The sequence below is a fragment of the Mesoplodon mirus genome, assembly GCF_964341445.2.
Source record: "Mesoplodon mirus genome assembly, chromosome: 2".
NCBI classification, from domain to species: Eukaryota; Metazoa; Chordata; class Mammalia; order Artiodactyla; family Ziphiidae; genus Mesoplodon; species Mesoplodon mirus.
This window is the reverse complement of record NC_138977.1, coordinates 116,943,169-116,959,210: the sequence shown is the minus strand read 5'-3', so window position 1 is coordinate 116,959,210 and position 16,042 is coordinate 116,943,169. Positions and strand designations below refer to the sequence as shown.

At 39.6% G+C, this 16,042-nt stretch overlaps 1 protein-coding gene across 2 annotated transcripts in view; it reads right to left on the bottom strand.

Moving 5' to 3' along the window:
• Window positions 1–16,042, bottom strand: part of B3GALNT2 (beta-1,3-N-acetylgalactosaminyltransferase 2) — a 58,625-nt gene that overhangs the window by 22,648 nt on the left and 19,935 nt on the right. For both annotated transcript variants that reach the window (XM_082635056.1, XM_082635055.1), the window contains exons 3-5: window positions 11,673–11,773; window positions 7,549–7,742; window positions 2,195–2,290 (exon numbers count right to left, since the gene is read on the bottom strand). In XM_082635056.1, coding sequence (XP_082491182.1) covers window positions 2,195–2,290; window positions 7,549–7,742; window positions 11,673–11,773 — 391 coding nt within the window. The remainder of the gene's footprint in view (window positions 1–2,194; window positions 2,291–7,548; window positions 7,743–11,672; window positions 11,774–16,042) is intronic.

Genomic DNA, 16,042 nt, shown 5'->3' with positions numbered 1-16,042 from the left:
ACAAGATGCCGGCGCTGCTCCACCGCTTATCTCCAGACACTGCTAAGTGTCCCCTGGGGCCAAATGGCCCGGGGGAGAGACACCGCTTTTGAAGAACAGGAACCACAAGTCCAGAGGAGGACCAGCAGTGAAGAAGACAGCTCACATTTATTTACCGAATGCTCACCGTGTGGTGGCATGTTTTAAACATTCTCCATCTAGGAAATCATTTATGCCCTAGCGTAACCCTCTGAACCGGGTGCCTCTTACAAAGGAGGGAAGAGACGCAGTGAGGCGAAGGAGCTTGCTCCAGGTCACAGAGCCACCGAGTGGCAGCGAGGGACTCAACCTCACCCACAGGTGGCTGCTCAGGCACCTGCACCCCAATGTGCCACCCCACGCTGCCTTCCAGGCGCGGCAGCCTTTCCTTTCCTGTTTGTGCCAACCCGCATGAGTCGTCTGTGAAAATCAATCCTCCAGCAGGCTCCAGACCTTTCTGGAGAGCACCTAACACAATGCTAGTGCTCCTGGTCCCTCAGAATCACACTCCTCTCCCCTGGGAATCACAAAGTCTGAGTGAGGTGCTGCCCATGCTGGTTCTGAGTAGAAAGGCAGGACTCTCACTGATGACTTGCTTCAATCCTAAAGGAGCGGACCAATCAGTGCAGGAAATCTGCTTACAGCTGTGCCTGGGACACAGCAAGTTAAGCAGAATATCAGTGCTGGCTCTTCTATCCTCACTTGGACATAAGCTGCTTTAAGGGCAGGGATCTTTGAACTACATCTCAAATAGCCCCAGTGCTTGGCATATACTAAGTTCTCAATAAATATTTTGAGTCAATGAGTAAACAAACCAAAGAGTGGCTTCCTTCAAAAACTGAGATCCAACACTTGGCCAATACTACTTAGTTGAGCCACTACTTTTAATTAAGAGTAAGAGATACCTTTGATGGTACATACTTCATTTTTAACAAGAAAAAAAGTTCATATATGAAATTTTAAAAGGTCATATAGGTAAATAGGCATTCTCATATAACGTTGATGATTATTCAAATTGACATAAACTGCTAAACTGTCCTCCAGAAAGAAATTATCTGCCTCAAAAATGTGCAGAAATTTGAACCAACAATTCATCCTAAAATAACCAGTTATGTACACAAAACAGAGTGTAAGGATGTTCACTACAGTCTTTTTTATAACACTGAGAAACTGGAAAATTTTTTCCAGTCTGTTTTAGTTTTGCTTTTCTGTAAAATGCTTTTAAACAGAGGTACCCATAGGTGAAACAAAGGAGCTCCTTTGACAGTCACAGAATTAACATGCAAAGTTTAACTACATGTACTCAACTCCAAAGATACACAGCACCTTATAAAATGTGTGACTTTGCTGTTGCATAAATGTGAACAGCAACCCACACGCCTGGTGGTAGCAAGATGTTTCCTGGTTAGCCAGCAGGGCTGGTCAATCATCCAGCTTCCACATCTTAATTCAGCGTTCATGTCGCCGGGGGAACTTGTCAACTAGAGCTCATCTAAAGTGACCGCCAGAGATGACCGGGAAACTGACCCTTACACTGTGGTTCCAGAGCATGCTGTTCAGAAATGTACTCAGACAAGACTGCAATAGCCTGGAAAGGCTGAGGCTGATGGATGAGCAATGTGTTCATGTCCAGCTATGTAATACACCGTGTAATACAACCACATTTGGGCTTAACTCCAGGGCTGATGAGGGCACCTGGCAGCTGAGGTGGTCCCTACCTAAGAGTTATTTTTTCAAACAACTTCCACTACTTGGAGAAGTTTTATTTATCTTGGAAATGTGACCAATCTCTTTGCCATTATCATGTCTGCACTTCCCTCCACCCCCCTATTCTTTAGATAGGCAAACTATTTGATTTACTCAAATGGTACCTGTGCCTGGTCTTTCTATCAACCACACCTATTACTATCCTTTGTCACTAGAGCACTCATGCAGTTCTCTACTCCACTAAATAAACCATGGTAACATGCAACGCTTTTCAAAGTGTGGTTTGGAACCTTTGGGGCATGATGCGGCTCTCTGGAGGGAGGAATGCAGAGTGCTACAGCTTAGTACATCCCCGCTGGTAGCCTGATCCACCTCTGGAGAGCTGTCCTGGCAGGAGAATATGCAGTGTCTGCCTCTGGAAGCACACCCTCAGGCCGACAGTGGCCTGCACTGGGACCACAGCCTGTACCTCTGGTAAGATGAACTGCTCCACAGGCTTGTACCACAGCTTGTTCACCTGCACACCACAGCTCGGAGGACTGAAGCGAGCAATGAAGAGGGCCTCCTACAGATCAGGGGGAAAAAGACAAGAAGAAATACCCTATGTCAGACACGGCACATGCATCAAGTTTTCAAGTTACATGTTGGTCAGCTAAATTCTCAGTGGCCCCAACCACTGTCACTAACATTGTTCTACTGTGGTTTAGGCACCATTTGGTTTTTCTAGTGCAATCATGGTTATTAAATAAAGCTACTGAAGATAACCAAAGTTGTCATGAAGTTCTAAAACACTAAATATAATCCAGATAACCTTAAAAAAAAAAAAGACACCTTGAAATGAGGAGCATTAGGGGAAGTGTAAGGTGTTAAATTAAGCCGACTTATTAGGCTTAGCCCCAAAGGGTTAAGAATAAACTGAAAGATCACAGATTTCTACACAGAACAAAGGTACTCGGGAATCCCCCTTCAAAAAGAACCTTTAGAAGAACAAACAAAAACAAAAAAGGGAACATAAAAGAGAACTGATTCTCATTATGTCTATTGTTTGCTTTGGGCCCTTCCTTCTTGTTTTGGGCAAGAATACTTCCTTGTTCTCACACCTATTCTAGACACCGATTTGCCACAGGGCGCTTGTGTTAAAGCCACCAAGACCATGCAGAAGTTCAGAATGAAGGGGGTTAATGAATTAGCGTAGTTCTTTCATTAACATCAGCTCTTGGCAATGCTGTGGTAATATTTTTTTACATCTGACACCCTGTGAACCCATTATGATCCACCTGAGATTAGGCCTTCCTTGAGGACAAAGATTAACCTCTCCTTGGGTAAAAATATGGCAACTAAAAGTTAAATCAACATGATCAAAATATTGTACATCTGAATCAAACTACTTGAGTGACAAGTCAAACATTATGAATAGTTCAAAAAAAGACTATATATACTAAGAAAATTAATTAAGTATCAAAAAAATTCAAGATTGATCCTAATTTCTAGATAAGGTTGACAGTGGAATTCAGAGTACTGCTATTCCAGTTACCTATCTGAGCTTCGATATCAATGAAACCTTTAACCACAATAATATATGAACTCCTATACTTGAGTAACATGACAAAGCTTTTCTCACTGGAATCATAATGGCTGGAATCATCACTAAGATTTGTTCCCTCTCTTATATTTATATTTATGTCATTAAGCACATTTACAAACTACATAAATTCTTTAGAGGACAAAGGACTAGGATAAACTTCAAACAAGAAATTTAATCTTCATTTGTGTGTTTATTGGTGACTGTAACATTGTACCCTGTTAGTAACAACCAACATTAACAATAATACAGGGGGACTTCCCTGTGGTCCAGTGGGTAAGAATCCAACTTGCAATGCAGGGGACGCCGGTTCAATCTCTGGTCAGGGAACTAAGATCCCATATGCCATGGGGCAACTAAGCCCGCATGCCGCAACTACTGAGCCCGTGTGCCACAAGTAGAGAGCCTGTGCACCACAACTACAGAGCCCATGTGCTCTGGAGCCTGTTCACAACTACAGAGCCCACACACCCTGGAGCCTGCACACTGCAACTACTGAGCCCACAGGCTCTGGAACCAGCATGCCACAACAAAGAGCCCACATGCTGCAACTAAGACCCCGTGTGCCACAACTAAGACCCGATGCAGACAAGAAATAAATAAATACAATAACATTTTAAAAGATGCCTAAAATAAATGAACAGAGTTCTGCTTCCAGTGATATCAAGACCAATTCTCCTATAGATAACAATTATGAACAGTAAACAAAACATTAAAAAAAAAGAAAGAGGGCTTCCCTGGTGGCGCAGTGGTTGAGAGTCAGCCTGCCGATGCAGGGGACACGGGTTCGTGCCCCTGTCTGGGAAGATCCCACATGCCGCGGAGCGGCTGGGCCCGTGAGCCATGGCTGCTGAGCCTGCGCGTCCGGAGCCTGTGCTTCGCAACGGGAGAGGCCACAACAATGAGAGGCCCACATACCGCAAAAAAAAAAAAAAAAAAAAAAAGAAAGACCTGAAGGCACTGGAATGCACACAAAGCAGGCAGAAACTGGAGGAAAAGCAATACCAAGGAGATGAGAAAGACACTGAGTATGCTTCCCCCACTTTTTTTTTTTTTAATGGCTCTTTGTCTGAGGCATACCTCAGGGGGCAACTAAAATTCTGAAATAAAAACTGCAGTCTTTCTGTTTGCAAATCAGAAGGCAGGGTGGAGACAAACACATCAGCTAACAAGTGAGGAAGAAAACCCCAGAAAGGAAAGGGTCACAGACAGAATCCTCAGTTCTTCACATAAATTCTGTCCTAATCTATGGCTGACTCACGAAGTACATATTCAAAGCAGAATCCAAGCAGCCCGTCTAAGCCCAAAAGAATAGACTAGAGATTTCAGCTGCTGCTCACTACAAGGAAGACAGCGTTTAGAGTCTGTGCCCAGCTAATTTAACTGACTGCTAAAAGAAACAAAAAATCAATACTCCTCAAAGAATGTAATAGGATCCAGAGATCCTATAATGAATTATTCACAATATCTAGGATATAATCCAAAGTTACTCGATGTAAGATAAAACAGGAAAATGTTACCATGTGAAAGAGAAACAATGATAATCAATGAAGACAGGCCAAGATGACTCCAATTTAGAATAGCAAACACAGGATTTTAAAACTCTTTTTACAAGTAAGGTCAAGCCCACAGAGAAAATATGCTCAAAATGAATTTAGAAAAATAGTAAATTTTAGAGAAACATAAATTACAAAAGAGAATTAAATGGAAATTCTAGAACTAGAGAGTACAATATCTAAAAAAAAAATTCACTGGCTAGGCTTAACAGATTTGATATGACAGAGGAGTCAATAAATTTGAATACTGATTAACAGAAATCATCAAATTTGAAAAAGAGAGAAAAAACTGAAAAAAAGAAAAAACAGTTTTGTGATCTGCGGGACAGTACCAAAAGGTCTAACATACATGTAACTGGAATCCCAGAATGAGTAGAGAGAAACGGGGCTGGGAAAAAATTTTTGAAGAAATAAGAGCTGAAAGTTTCCCAAATTTGGTAAAAGACATAAATTTATGGATTGAAAAACTTGGCAAACCTTGAGCAGAACAAAGAAAAACCACACCAAGGTACAACACAGCCAAACTGCTTAAAACCAAATACATATAAAGAGAAAAATCTTAAAATTAGCCAGGAAAAAAACAAAACAAAACCCATATTACATACATCATACATGGGAACAACATGAAGGAAGGTTGACTTCTCATCAGAAAAAATGGAGGCCAGAAAACACTGGAATGACATCTTCAAAATATTGAAAAGAAAAAAAAGTCAACCCAGAATTTCAATATCCAGAAAATATCCCACAAAAATAAAGGAGGGGAAGAATAAAGGCAAATTAAAAACATTTTCAGAAAAATGAAAACTAAGCAAATTCATCACCAGTCAACCTGCACTACAAAAATTGGTAAAGGATTTGATTTGGGCCAAAGGAGACATTCAGGAGGAATGAAGAGCACCAGGAATGGTAAGTAAGTGGGCAAATATAAAAGGCTTTTTCCTCTAAATTACTTTAATACAGTTAGCTGTTTAAAGCAAAAATTGTAACACTGTGTTGTGGGATTTATAGCACATATAGATATAAGGCATATGACAACTAGAGCAAAGAAGACAGGGGATGGTAAATGGAATTACAGTGGCAAGGTTCTTATATTTTACATGAAGGGGTACAATGTTAACTTAAAGAAGACTGTAAAGTTCAGGATATATATTGTAATTCTTATGTCAACCAAGCTCCCACAAAATAATAGTACAAAGAGCTGTAGCTAAAAGAACAACAGAAAAATTAAAATGGAATTGTAAAAAATACTCTATTAACCCAAAAGCAGGCAGGAAATGGAGGAAAAGAGAAACAAATAAAAAAAAGTAGAACAGAAAATAGCAAAATGAAAAACTGAAATCCAACCACTTTAATAAATGCATTAAATATAAATGGAATAACCCTCCATGTAAAAAGCAGAGACTCCCAGACTGGATAAAAAGGAAGACCCAACTACATGCCATGCACAAGAAATACAATTTCCAGCAATATATAAAGAATAATATGTTGTGATCAAGAGGAACAGGAAATTGATTTAACACTGCAAAGTTAATAAATGTAATTCATCACAGTAACAGAATAAAGGAGGAAAAACCCTGGAAACATTCCAGATGCCCATCAACAGAACACATAAACATCATATATTGTTGGAATACAACTTCGCAATTAAAAGAAGGAAAAGGAAAAATTCACTGATACACACAATGACATGGATGAGTTTCAAAACCATTATGTTGGGTGAAAGAAGCCTTACACAGGAGAGTGCTTAGTATATGATTCTATTTATACATGAAATCCTACAACAGGCAAAACTAGTCCATGTTAAAAAAAAAAATAGAACAGTGGTTGCCTCTAGGTAATGGGGTAGGGTAATAGGAGTTTGTATTATACAGGTTTACACAGTTTAAAAAACTGAATGCACCTTATACTCTGTAAATTTTTTTAAACCATAAACAAATATTAAAGTCTAGTTAATTACATGCACACTAAAATGTTTAGGGTTGAAGGGTACTGATGCCTGTAAGTTAATCTAAAATACACTTTTTAAAAAAGATTAAAAAAAAAAAGATAGATCAGTGAATGACTGTAGATGTCATAAAGCAAATATAGCAAAATACTGTAGAATTTAGGTGGTGGATATACGGGTGCTCATTGTATAATTCTTTCAAGATTTCTGCAGTTTAAAACCCAGGGACAGATCTTTTCAAATACAATTCCTTGCTACACTCCTTCAGATACACTCTGTGAACAAATTAGGTTCTCTCAAATATCAGAAACAGTAACTCTAGCTGTTTTAAACTTTTATTCTCTCTACACCCTTATTACAAAAAAGATTTAAAGCAGCTGTTAGCCTGTATTATGGTGATAGACTTTTAGGGTTGGAAGAAAGAGGCAATAAGACTTGCTTATACCTATAAGTACCAAACTTTAAATATTCGTTATCAACTTTTGAAAGTCCTTAGGATTTAGGGGATTTTAGGTTGGAAATTTCTTATCTGGTCCAACTCCTCCTTTCCTAGGTATAACACATTTATTCATTGGAATTCTCTCTTCAAACTAGCACTGTAATACATTACACTATAATGTGTCTAATCAGTCAGGGAAGAAAGGTGGAAGTCTCCCAACCTACTTACTCATTGCCATGAGGAAAAGCTGATGATTTTGAAAGAGAAAAGTGGGGAAAAGCATGTACGAAGCAGTGCATACCTCCTGTTCTGCTTGATAAAGCTTGACAGTGATGTTCCTCTGGAAACCCACATCACTGGCGTCATAAAACACCCCGAGGCTGGTAATAACGATTGGATAGAGAACTCGGAAGCTCACGCTCACAACACGGTCCTCAGAGAGCCCTGATGAAGTGTCTTCCAAAAGACTGAACGCCTCAATTTCCTGATTCAAAACTAAGGAAGTAATGAGAAAAGGAGTTTTACATAATCAAACGAAAACAACCTTTTATTTTACTAATATGAAGTGGGCTTGATAGCAAAATCTAGATAATTATATGTTATATAATTCTTTCACAAATGGCACTAAATTTTTAAAGTGCTTCAGAAATATGGCTGCTTCCAGAAGAAAAAAAGACTCATTTTGAAATTTAAGAATGAAGTTTTCAACCACATCTAAGTAAAATATTTAATTATAAGAACTACTTTAATAAACTTTTTTTATACATGTGTGCGTCTGTATGTATAAATGCTACAGGGGAATATTAAATTTAAAGGCATCTATTAGGAAAGGTTGGATAAATGGGGATAATAAAAACTACTAATTGCAGCCATAAATAATGAGTAAATTTAGTCTTGCTCTGCAAATTCCAAAAGTCCTACGTCTTGTTGAGCAATTTTTGTGATGTCGGGCAATTATCACAATACGAAAGTAACTGAAATCACTTCAAATAACACTGAAAAACTCTTTATAGCGCTATACAGTACTGAAAAAAGATGATAAGCATATCACTTTCTCCTGACTTAAAAAAAAAAAAAAGACAAGCACATCAAACACAGTAAGCATTTCTGACCACCTACTATGTGCCACCTCCCATCATATTTAATCTTTACAACTATTCTATGTGGTTGTGACATTATCTCCAGTTTACAGATTAAGAAAATGAGGCCCAGAGATGCATCTGATTAAGGTCACAGAAAGTGGCAGAGCCAGGAATCAAACCCAGATTTATTGACTTAGAATTCCATGGTTTTTCTATCCCCCCAGAGCTGTCTAATCAAAGCCAAAAAGTCTTTTTTTTTTTAACAGTCCTTTTTTGAAAATTTTCTCAGTTACCATAAATGAATCAGGATAGATTACATGAAGCAGCTAATATGGCTGAGAATATCAGTGTCACCTTGAGAAATAACATAAAAACTTATTTTAAAAGATTATTTTATCAAAGTTCTTTGTATTTTTTAGAGCTGTGGCTTTCCAACTTTACAGATCACACAACCCAATCAGTTAAAAACATTTGTACACATATTAATGTCATATTTATGTACAAAATATACACATATTAATGTCAGTTAATATATTCAATATTAATAAAGATTACATTTTATTTTCAGATAAAAAGAAATCCTGTTTTCTTCCCATACTCCAGCAGATCATTTGGATCCCTACTTTAGAGTTCCTAGAATGCTATTTTACACTTAGTAGATGCTCAATAAAATGTGACTAAATGGAATTGATGGCTCCTTCCCAATTACACACATGAGCAGGAGGGAAAAAAGGAGGATACAGATTTTGTCATGGGCTGGGGCAAGTACTGGCCGGAGAGTCTAGATTCCAAATATAGTGGATAATAACAAAAGTTTTTCGCTTTAATATACTCAGTAAATAGGATATCCAAAGTGAAGCACGTCCATTAAAGGCAGTAGGTTAAGCACATTATAACACAACTATTTTCTATCTAAAACAAATGTACCTTCAACTTCAAGCTACTTGGACACAAGATAGCCTGCTGCTTTGATAATGCTATTAGTCAAACTTCTATACATCCAAGAGTATCATGATGATTCATGTTCACGGCGACCTCAAGGTATTTAAATAGATCTAAATGCCATTTAAATTATCAAAGAGATAAAATTAGGTTCAATGGTAATTTAGTTATGTCTATTTTTAAAAATTGGTAACCTAGGTATTATATATATGAAAATTTTCTATTAGTGAAAAACTTCACTCCTTTACTATTAATGAATAATAGCACTTAAAATAGTAAAAGTCTGGTTAATCTAAAGGTCAGGTTTCTTAAAATTTGGTTTGGCTTGGTTTTGAATTTCAAACATAATTTGTTCTAGGCTACTCTTACATCATCAGTGATACAATATTTTATTAGGTTCATGGTCCCTTTGGGACCCCAGTGAAAGCTAAAGCACCCTCTCCCCCACAAAAAACAATCATACACAAAATTTTGCTTACACTGTTAACTAAATTCATAGACATCCTAAGTAAGAAACCTCTGCTTTACAATGCAGACCTGAAAATATGGTCCAATTTATTTAAAAAGCTGATTGCAACCCAATTTTATAAAAAGGCAGGTCCTTTAAAAATAACAATATTAAATACTGAACATGTCCCAGGAACTATTCTAAATATTTCATATGTATCAATGTATTTCATCCTCAAGTCAGTCCCTATGAGGTAAGTACTGTTTACCCCCAGTTTACGGATGACGAAACTGAGGCACAGAGTAGTAAATAGCTGTTCGAAGGTCATACAGCTAGAAAATGATGCAGCCTAGATTTAAAGCCAGGAGGCCTGACTCCAGAACCCATGCTCTTCACCATTACACTACTGCTGCCTACAAAGGCAAGGTGCACATAATTATAGAGGTGTGACAGATCTTCAAACACCTGAAGTCATAATCAGTGCGTTCAAGATTTGGGAGAGTTTCATCTCCCTTAGAACCACAGCTGACATAATGGGAAGTGCTAATAAAGAAAGATATATAGGTATAGAGTTATCAACTTTCTAAAATTGGTGCCCTGGTAACACGGAGAACCTAATTAGGATCACCTTTCTTCATCCTCATCAGAACTACCACAAATTTTTAACTGTAAGGAATAAAAAAATATTACTTGTATTTTCAATTTTTTTTTACTATTTGTTTCTTTTGCAGAAGCTTAGGCAATAATTCTTAGAGAAAGCTGAGTCACAATATTTGTATCAAGGCTATTATAAATCAGCAGGCTGGTGAAATCAGCAGTTTTCCGTAAGTTTAAACTTCAGTAACTCAGGATTTGTCTATGCTTAAGGAATTTCCAGATGTGTTTGAATCATACTGAAAAATAAACTCTCCTGGATCCTAAAATTACGTATCTATCTATGAAGAGTCTTCACAGATGCCTAGAGTGGTTAGTCTGTCAGGAAGGATGAAAGCTAAATTTTGAGGCAGGTTTGATTTTAGTCCGCTAAAAGCAGACCACGGTACTATTCAGCTCAACAACTCTTCCTCAACATCAAACCTGTGCAGTAATCCCCCCCTCCCTGACCTGCCATCTGTGGTTTTGCTTTTCAGTTACCCACAGTTAACTGTGGTCCAAAAATATTAAATGGAAAATTCCAGAAATAATTCATAAGTTTTAAACTGCATGCTGTCCTGAGCAGCATGATGAAATTTCATGCCATCCATCTCCGCCCTGCCTGGGATGTGACCTATCCCTTTGTCCAGCATATCCCACCCGTGAGTCACTTAGTAGCCACCCCAGTTGTCAGACTGACCCTCAAGGCATCACAGTGCTTGTGTTCACGTAACCCTTATTTTACTCAACTAAGGCCCCAAAGCGCAAGAGTGGTGATGCTGGCAATTCGGATATGCTAAAGAGAAGCCATGAAGTGCTTCCTTCAAGTGAACAGGTAAAAGTTCTCCACTTAATAAGGAAAAAAAAAAATCATATGCTGAGATTGCTAAGATCTACCGCAAGGATATTCTATCTGTGAAGTTGTAAACAAGGAAAAAGAAATGTGTGCTAATTTTGCTGTCACACTTCAAATGGCCAAAGTTATGACTACGTGCGGGAAAAGTGCTTAGTTAAATGGAAAAGGCATTAAGTTTGTACAATAAGGTATTTTGAGAGAGAGAGACCACATTCACATAAATTTTATTATAGTATGTTGTTGTAATTGTCCTATCTTACTATTACTTACTGTTATTAATCTCTTACTGTGCCTAATTTATAAATTAAACTTTATCATCGGTATATATGAACAGGAAAAAACACGGTATACTTGGTTCTAGCAGGATTTCAGACATCCACGGGGGGTCTTGGAATGTATCCCTCGTGGGTAAGGGAAGACCAGTGTATACAGCAGTCATAAGGCTGAGGAAAAAGAAGACTTACCTGGATTCGTGATGTTGAGTAGTTTGCAGGAATAAGGATCTTCCCTGTCTTCCACAGGCACCTCACAGCCATGAGCACCTATTATGAACTTCACAAGCACACTGAGAGATGTGTTGGCATTAACATCAGTTACTGATCTTCACCTTGCACATGCACGTTTCCTCATGCCCATTTCAGAGCTTTTACTTTGAGACACAAGTATTTATTAGGATTAATACTAACTTAATTTTTTTTTTTTTGCGGTACGCGGGCCTCTCACCGTTGTGGCCTCTCCCGTTGCAGAGCACAGGCTCCAGATGCGCAGGCTCAGCGGCCATGGCTCACGGGCCCAGCCGCTCCGCGGCATGTGGGATCTTCCCAGACTGGGGCACGAACCCGTGTCCCCTGCATCGGCAGGCGGACTCTCAACCACTGTGCCACCAGGGAAGCCCCTAACTTAATTCTTCTAGTCTAGCAAAAAGGGGAAACAGGCAAACTAGGAGTTGCTAACTACCAAGTGACTTATGTGTAAGCCCTCTACTGCAGGACTACATTAAAGCAAGCATGAGTACGTTCGGCCTGGCCACCAGCAAATGCTCATGCCATTTAACGGCAAACTACGGTAAAGTCAACTTCTCATGCCCACACGTAAAAACACATCTATACCTGCAATCTCCTTCACTCACTTTCTTCTATTTCACAAAGTGTTCCTTTTGCTTGAGTAGTCTTTCTATCCCAGAAGAGGACCTCTCCTCTCCTAGACCTTGCTTTACTAGCCACCTGTAACCCATGGCTCCTTCCCTACACATTATAAATACGATGAAGTCTGACATTAATTTCTATCCACCTACCACCTGTCCTCATCCCCATCATTTCCTTTACAGTGAAGTCCTACAAAGGAACATCTAAAATTGCAGCCTCTGGTTTCTCATTTCCCACTCATTTTATAAAACAGAAATTTTAGCTTCAGTACCCACCACTTCCACCGAGATGTCTACCACCAATACAACTAGCAATCTGCTGTTCAGTCAACAGACACTCTTCAACCCTTCCCTACTTGGCTTCTCTGGGGCTCAACAATGCAGGTCTCCTTAGAAAGCTCTCTTTCTCCACGTGGCCCTGCTCAGTGGGCTCCCTGGCTCTTCCTGCCCAGCTCATCCATTAGAGTGGATATGCCCCCCCAGGGCTTTGCCCTGGGGTCGCTTCTCATTCGACTCACTCTTTCCACTTGCTCTCCCTGGACAATTTCTATCCCCAAGGCTTCAACCAGCCTGGGAATGATTCCTGAATTAGCATCTCTAGTTCAGACCCAACTTCTAAGGAAAAGATCCATGAATTCATCGTATGTCTTCACCTAGACAGCCCACAGACAGCTGTGTACTACAGCCTGCTCCTACTGGGTCATGAGGGCCAACTGCAAAATTTTCAAGAATTTTGTGAGCTGGTTATTAAGCACAGCTTTTATTAAAAATTAAATTTATAAACTTACAATTAAATACATTATATTAAAAACAAAGGAAATAAATGCTCAAATTCATCATTTCTTATTTATTTCTCTATCATCTCTGACATTATATGTATCCATTATATCTGTATGGTGGGGATATTATAATGGTGTGCCACTGCCTAACTTCCCCAACTCTGTGTTCAGAGACATCACATTAGTTGCTTGAAACTGGCCATGGTGGGAACACTTACCGCATGGAAACTGGCAAGCCCTACAAATAAGGGTTTGATTTATTGTTCTGTTGATTGTCTAGACTTAAAGTGATGGAGAAAATGTTAGTATTGCAGATCAAACTTAAAAATGTGACATGTTTGTGGCCATTCCATTGTGAATAGTACAAAAATTTAAGAAATACTCTTCCATTGTTCAAAACCTATCATCTGATTCAGCAAAGAAGTCACTTCATTGACTAAGAGTAGAGTTCTGTCACATACCTTAGTTGTCACTTTAGTCTTAATCTTTCTTTTTTTTTTTTTGCGGTACGCGGGCCTCTCACTGTTGTGGCCTCTCCCGTTGCGGAGCACAGGCTCCGGACGCACAGGCTCAGCGGCCATGGCTCACAGGCCTAGCCGCTCTGTGGCATGTGGGATCTTCCCAGACCAGGGCACGAACCCGTGTCCCCTGAATCGGCAGGCAGACTCTCAACCACTGCGCCACCAGGGAAGCCCTCAAGCCCCGTTCTTTGAGAAAGATGTGCAACAGATACTCCCAAAGACCCATAACCTCAGCAGTTCTGCAAGCTATTTTGTATCTATTTAATTCACAGCACATATAACATTTTATTACACTATTACATCTACTTCTTTCTACTAAACTCCAAGCCCCCATAAAGACTCAGGCTATAAGGTATTTATCTATGTATTCTACTATACATAGTATACTACCTGTATACTGAGGATACTTAATAAATACTTGTGAAATTCACAAGTTACAGCTTCACTACAAAGGCTTTTAATTAAATAGCGTCCTTGAAATATATGTGGAGTCTGGCTCCTTCAGTGAAATGCAAGACCTGAAAGTAAGCCATAACCACAGAAATGAAAACGGTTTCTTTTACGAACGGCCAATTAAGGCAGAATACCTTTTATAAACAACTAGCATTTAGAAAAAAAGTATAAACAGAAATGAATAAATGTGTTAAATTATTGCAGATATTTACCAAATTTGTTTTTTGAAGCTATCTTCAATAGTTTTACTAGATCCACAAAATTACTCTGCCCCAGGATGAAGTTTCTGGCTAATATCTGCTTTTATATAGGTATCCCATCATTTTTATAAAACAAATCAACAAGCTTACTAAATTTAAAGTAAGAATGCTATGATAACAAATAAATTACTGGTGAATGCCTGACTGTTAATTCTACTCATTATATTTAGCTCTGAGTCATTCCCTCAATAGTTTTTGAATGTCTTACTCTGTGCCAAGTTAGGTTCAAGGTGCTGGAAATACATCAATGAAAAAAGCTGAAGCCCCTATGATCATAAAACATAGTCCAGTGAGGAAAGACAATTTATAAATATACAACTAAATATAATAAACATGCTAGTTGGTGATATGTATTATAAAGAAAAATAAAGTCAAGTAAGGGAAGACAGAGTTGGAATAGTGCTATGATATCTAAACAGAGACCTGAAGAAAGTGAGGAAGTGAGCCATGAGGACATGCAGTGGAGGAATGGTACAGGCAGGGGGAACAGCAAGTGCAAAGGCCCTGAGGCAGAAGCACATTTAGGGTACTGAAGCACAGTGAGGTGGCCAGGGCAGGGAAGTAGATGTAGATAAGGTCAAAGACCACAGTAAAGACCTGGGATTTCACTCTGAGCAAGAAGAGAAGTCAGTGGAGGAGTATGAACAGAAAACTGACATAATTTGACTAATTTCAAAAGGATCACTCTGCCTACTGTATGGAAAATAAAACACAGGGGATCAAAGGTGGAAGCAGGAAATTCAGATACAGAGGCTTCTGCAATAATCTAGGTGAAGGGTAATGGTGGCCTAGACCAGGACGGTGGTTCTGATAGCTGTGGTAAAGGTGTTGAGAAGTTGGATTCTGGATACAATGTAAGGTAGCGCCAAGAAGATATGCTAATGGATCCGATGTGGCATATGAGACAAGGATCAAGATAACACTGTTCTGTAAATTGTAAAAACCTCATATTTTCCTGACGCCTCAATATCCCCACAAACAGGCTGAAGCAACCCGCCCAGATGACCAGGTCCACTTGGGTGACAAGGCTGGTCCCTGCCACAAGTTCCCCTTCTTGCCCTCCCCTGACAGTGACCTTGTGACATTCAAACCCAACAATGAAATCCCTCATGCCTTTTGCATGTACACTCCACCCTGACCCCAAGTAAAGACACCTGCCCACGGGTCCTCACTCTCTCTCCGCTCCCCGCCTGCTTCGGTGAGCCTGCTCCTCGGACCCTCTTCCCATGTGGCCCCCTATGTGGTGTGCTGGGCCTCCCTCTCTAGGACCTGTGAGCATGACAGATCCTTTCACTTCCGATGCCTCTCCCAGTGTAATTCCCGTTGCCGTGCTGGAGCGACCCTTACAGACCCCACAAGGGGGACTCACTCCTCCACTCACAGCTCAGACACCAAAGTTTTCATCTGAGCAACTGCAAGAGATGGGTCATTACTTTCTGAGATGGGAAAGGTTAAAGGAAGTGCAGGTTTTCAAGGTGGTTCTGATGGTAGTGATGACTCCGAAGCCTTTTTTTCACTTGCTGGGTAATAGGTTCTATTATCATTGGGATCCTGAACTAGAGAAACCTGTCTTGAAAAGGAATGAAAGCTGCTATGAGTGGCTCAAGGGGAAGATGGCGGAAGAGTAAGATGCAAAGATCACCTTCCTCCCCATAGATACACCAGAAATACACCTAC